At 33.3% G+C, this 4,507-nt stretch overlaps 1 protein-coding gene across 1 annotated transcript; it reads left to right on the top strand.

Annotated features, from left to right (window-relative positions):
- The first annotated feature begins 1,768 nt into the window (after positions 1 to 1,768).
- LOC131661760 (probable inactive poly [ADP-ribose] polymerase SRO2) lies at positions 1,769 to 4,294 on the top strand. The gene is made up of 5 exons (XM_058931375.1): positions 1,769 to 2,554; positions 2,665 to 2,903; positions 2,991 to 3,127; positions 3,236 to 3,331; positions 3,927 to 4,294. The coding sequence occupies exons 1-5, from the start codon at positions 2,079 to 2,081 to the stop codon at positions 3,972 to 3,974; spliced, it is 996 nt and encodes a 331-aa protein (XP_058787358.1). The 5' UTR covers positions 1,769 to 2,078; the 3' UTR covers positions 3,975 to 4,294.
- The last annotated feature ends 213 nt before the right edge of the window (positions 4,295 to 4,507 follow it).

The raw sequence follows: 4,507 nt of genomic DNA, 5'->3' as shown, positions 1-4,507 counted from the left end.
GTTCTGAAGATTGAGACAAGTTTACAAGAACAAGAAGTTCTAAAGATTTAGAGAAGTTTAGAAGAACAAGAATTCCTAAAACTGGAAGTTTACAAGGACGAGAAGTTCTGATGCTAAGACGCTTCACAAGCACGAATGATAAAAGCGGTAACTTACACTCTGATAAGAAGCTTCTGACTAAGATACAATACTCTGATGATCAGAAGATCCTCTATGCATTAAAGTCATTATTACAGGATCAATCAGTAACGGCTGGAAGTTTAATTCTATGGACAGAATCTCTATGTTTAGAAATAGCATTTTAATCACATTTTAATAACCTTCCAAATCAAGCAAAAGTGTCTTTCAACGGTTCTCCAAGCTCACTCTATATAAAGGAGATAACGGAGAAGAATCAAACAACAACTCTCACGCACGAAACCCTAAGAGCGCTCATAATCTCCTCAATTTTTATCTCTTGTTTTTATATAGTGCAAAAAAATTGTATATACATCACAATTGTGATATAGCTTTCTAGAAACAATTTGTTAACACACTAAGTTATCTTATAATTGTTGTTCCTTGAGAAAACCAGATTGTGGTTAGATCTCAAGAACACGTTTCAGTTGTCTTCGTGTGTTGTAATCAAAGTTTTTGATCAGTGGATTAAGACCTCGTAAGAGAGAGGCGAAATCATCTTAGTAGGATGGACTTGAGTAGTTTGAGTTCTAACGAATCAGGATAACCAAACGTGTTATTTATTTTAATTTTAAAAACTCAATTCAAATCCCCATTTTTATATTTTTCGTTTCTTCAAACATGTGCTTTGAAGAAATTTCATGTTATGCCGGAGAATAAAGATACATGTGATCTTGTTAAAAAAAAAATACATGTGATGTGAACAACCCCTGTGTAATAGAAAAAAGTGTTTACCATAAAATCTACAAAATACAATGAAGCTAATCAAATAATGGTAAATTTAATGACAAAAATTTCAAGTTAAATTAAAGATTATAATTTAAAAATATAATTTTATACTATAATATATAATCTGTGTTTTTTTTTACAATTGGTATTTGTTTCGGTATGATTTCCTTGAATCCAAACCGTTACCAACCATCAAACTGTAGTATTAATCGATCCAATGGGATGTTAATGGTGAAAACAATAAATTAATATTTAGAATGTATATTTTTTTCTGCTCCGGTTAATCTAGCTCGAATATCAGTTCTTCTGACATCAAATAAATTCAACTCTTTTCAATTAGAGTTGTGAAAAATTAAAGTTAGGTCCTTCTTATCAAATCTAACAGTAGCAATGACTTTTTTTTTTTTACTAATATTTAGTATATAAGAAGATTGATTTTTTTTCCGACTGTTTTATAGTATTTTATATTACGCATTTGCTATCTTTAACCGAAACAAAGTCTTATAGAAACATTTACTTGCGATCCAATATAATGCTAAATTTAGACGATTGTTTGTTGAAGAAGCATATTCAAATCCGTGGCAAATAGCAATGGTGTGCGGCTTCGCTTACTTGCGATCCAAATCATAAACGGAACCCGCTTAGAAACGCTTGTAAATTTTCACCGCCTAACCCACTATTATATGAAAAATTCTTAGGTAGACATGCTATAACAAATCAAAATAGTATATCATAAAAAATAACAAATATAAAAATTGTTGAGCAAGTTGGAACATGACACGTAAATATAATAAATAATTACATAAATAGAAACAACCTCCTCTCAAGTCCCTGATTGTTGGTACCGCCATTCTAAAATCCAAATCTACAGGCTATAAGCGGTAACTAACTCTCTCTAAAACAAAACAAGCAGCGCTACTCTGTGCACCGCCCATCGCATACTCCCAAATTTTCATTTGGCGGTTAATTCCGTTCCCTGTTTCATCCCTTTTTAACTTCATTTTCTTTCTCTCTACTCTCTCACTCACATTCTTCTCATCCCAACTAATTCACATCACTTCCCTGATCCTGATCCTGATCCTGATCCTATCATATATGTATACTAGTTCTGATAACTACCAACTCTGTTAACTCTTCTACTTTCATTACTTTTCGTCCGCGCCAATCATATTATGGATTCAACTTCAATTTCAACATTCCCTCAACAACAAGAGATGCAGGATCATCATCCTCACGAAGACTCTTCCACTGTTTCCGATTGCGAGAGCAGTGTTTCCGGCACCACCAGAGAGCTACAACAACAAAAACAAAATTCCGGTTCGTTTTTAGTTAGGCTTGGAGAAGGCGATGTTGTTCATGACCTAATCAAGACCAGATTCCTTCGCGGACTCGGTTTACTTTCGAAGCAAACGGAGATTCTAGCAATTCACAGAAACGCATGTTCCGACGTCGTTTCTCAAGCGCGCCTTCAATCCTTTCACCTTTACGCAGGAGCTGTTTCCAAACTTCGCGGTGGAAATTCAAATGTGAAATATGCTTGGTATGGAACTTCCTGTGAGAATGACGTAAGAGACATTCTTTCAAACGGTTTTAGTCATGTCCACGGTCATAGCCTGTGCCTCTCTCCAGATGATTCTCCTCTCCAAAGGTTCCTTTCGTTCTTTCTCAATATTAATTATTACTGTATTGAACTAATTGTTTGTGTTTGAAATTTAAGTAATTTGTACTGATTGAGTTTTGAAATTTGTGTTTGTGCAGTGTGAAAAGTTGTGTTGTTGGAAGAGATGGCGTGAGGCATTTGATTTTGTGTAGGGTGATTTTAGGAAGAACGGAGATTGTGAAACCTGACACAAAACAATGTTATCCGAGCTGTGAGAATTATGATTCTGGTGTGGATAGTTTTTCAGCTCCAACTAAGTACATGATTTGGAGTAGTAGAATGAATACTCATGTTTGGCCTGCTTATGTTATAAGCTTCAGGGTTCCTTCATTCAAAGGTTTGTGTTCTTCAAAATTTTATTGATGTGTTTTTTACTGTTCTCTTACTAATTTATTAATTGATGTTTTCTTTTGTGTGTGTGTAGGGATTGAGAAGAGTGAAGAAGAGCATGTGAGACCAACTTCACCTTGGATGCCGTTTCAAAATTTAATTTCTGTGCTATCCAAGGATTTGCCATCGCTTGATATTGCTTTGATTTCCAAGTTCCACAAAGCTAAAAAGGTAAATGTTTGTTTAGTTTCCTACTTGTATATTGTTTTGAGAGTTTTGAGATTGCTATTTTGTTTGTTTGTTTATATCTTTGTTGATTAATTGTTCTGTTTCTTGCAGGAAAAGAAGATTTCGAGACATGAATTGATACAAAAAGTGAGGCAAATTGCTGGAGACAAGTTGCTGATTTCGGCCATCAAGTCTTACAGAGCAAAGGTACAGATAATTTATTTTCTGGTTATTCTGATCTCTATTAATTATAAGGTTGATTGTATTTGAGGAAGTGATGCTTAAAAAATGACAAAAATTAGCAATACTATGTTTCTTTAAATTCTATTCTGATTAGTGTTTTTATGCTTTGACTGACTACAATAGAATTCTTGTTGATTACTAATGAACCATATTTTCTTACTCAATGGGTCTATAATTTTTCAATTTTCAATTTTCAATTTTCAATCACCTATCATTCTATTAGAATTTTTTTTTCAATAGAAGAACGAATTAGGGGAAATATGAAATTTGATCCAGATTTAGATGTATGTGATATTTGATCCAGAGGTAGTGTTTTAAATATATTAATAGAAATAGTATAATATTATATCTAATGGGTCATGTATTCAGACATTGTCATTCTAGCTAATACTGAATCATAGCCATTGGATAAATCACTATGATCTTTGGCAGCAAATTTATCTTTTTGTTCTTCCCTTTCTTTTTATGTTTTATTTTATATTTGAGCATATATGTGTTAGTCTGTGCAATAACTGGTCATCTATTCTAGTCTAATTTGGTCAATTTGTTTGTGTTTCAGAAAAAATCTGCAAATTTTCAGCAAACAAGGTCAAAGAATGACGACTAGACAGCTTGCAAAACAGATGTACTGATTTCCTTCACGAGTTTTGTTTTTGAGATACACAAAGCTCTAAACTTAATATGCGGAGTGGAGCACTTTGAGGAGATATAACTTTAGAAACATTGGGGAATACATAGCAACAGGAATTTGCTTTTATTTTTCTCTTGTTTGCTAGTTGGAATGATGTCCTCAACATATAAGGAGAGGATTTCATGGACATATTGACATGCTCCAATATTCTAATGTTGAGATGTAAATATAAATTTTGTTTTGTTTTTTTTTACTAGGAATGATTTCTTTTAGTAGTAAATATACCTCGATCGATATATCTTGTCTCAACCACTTTATCTCGTCACATGCATATTTGAGGAACTGTAAACCATTATGTCATAATCTATGTCCAATGAGTATTAAAGGTTACGACAAATAAGATTCTTAACTTGCATGCTGAGCAGAGAGTACTATATGAAACTAGAGTGAGATCATGTTGCAAACACATTCACGAGCTTGCCATGCCCTCTACTTTAGCAAGTTTGACG

Source organism: Vicia villosa, linkage group LG3, assembly GCF_029867415.1.
Source record: "Vicia villosa cultivar HV-30 ecotype Madison, WI linkage group LG3, Vvil1.0, whole genome shotgun sequence".
Lineage (NCBI taxonomy): Eukaryota > Viridiplantae > Streptophyta > Magnoliopsida > Fabales > Fabaceae > Vicia > Vicia villosa.
This window is presented reverse-complemented; position numbering and strand designations above follow the sequence as displayed.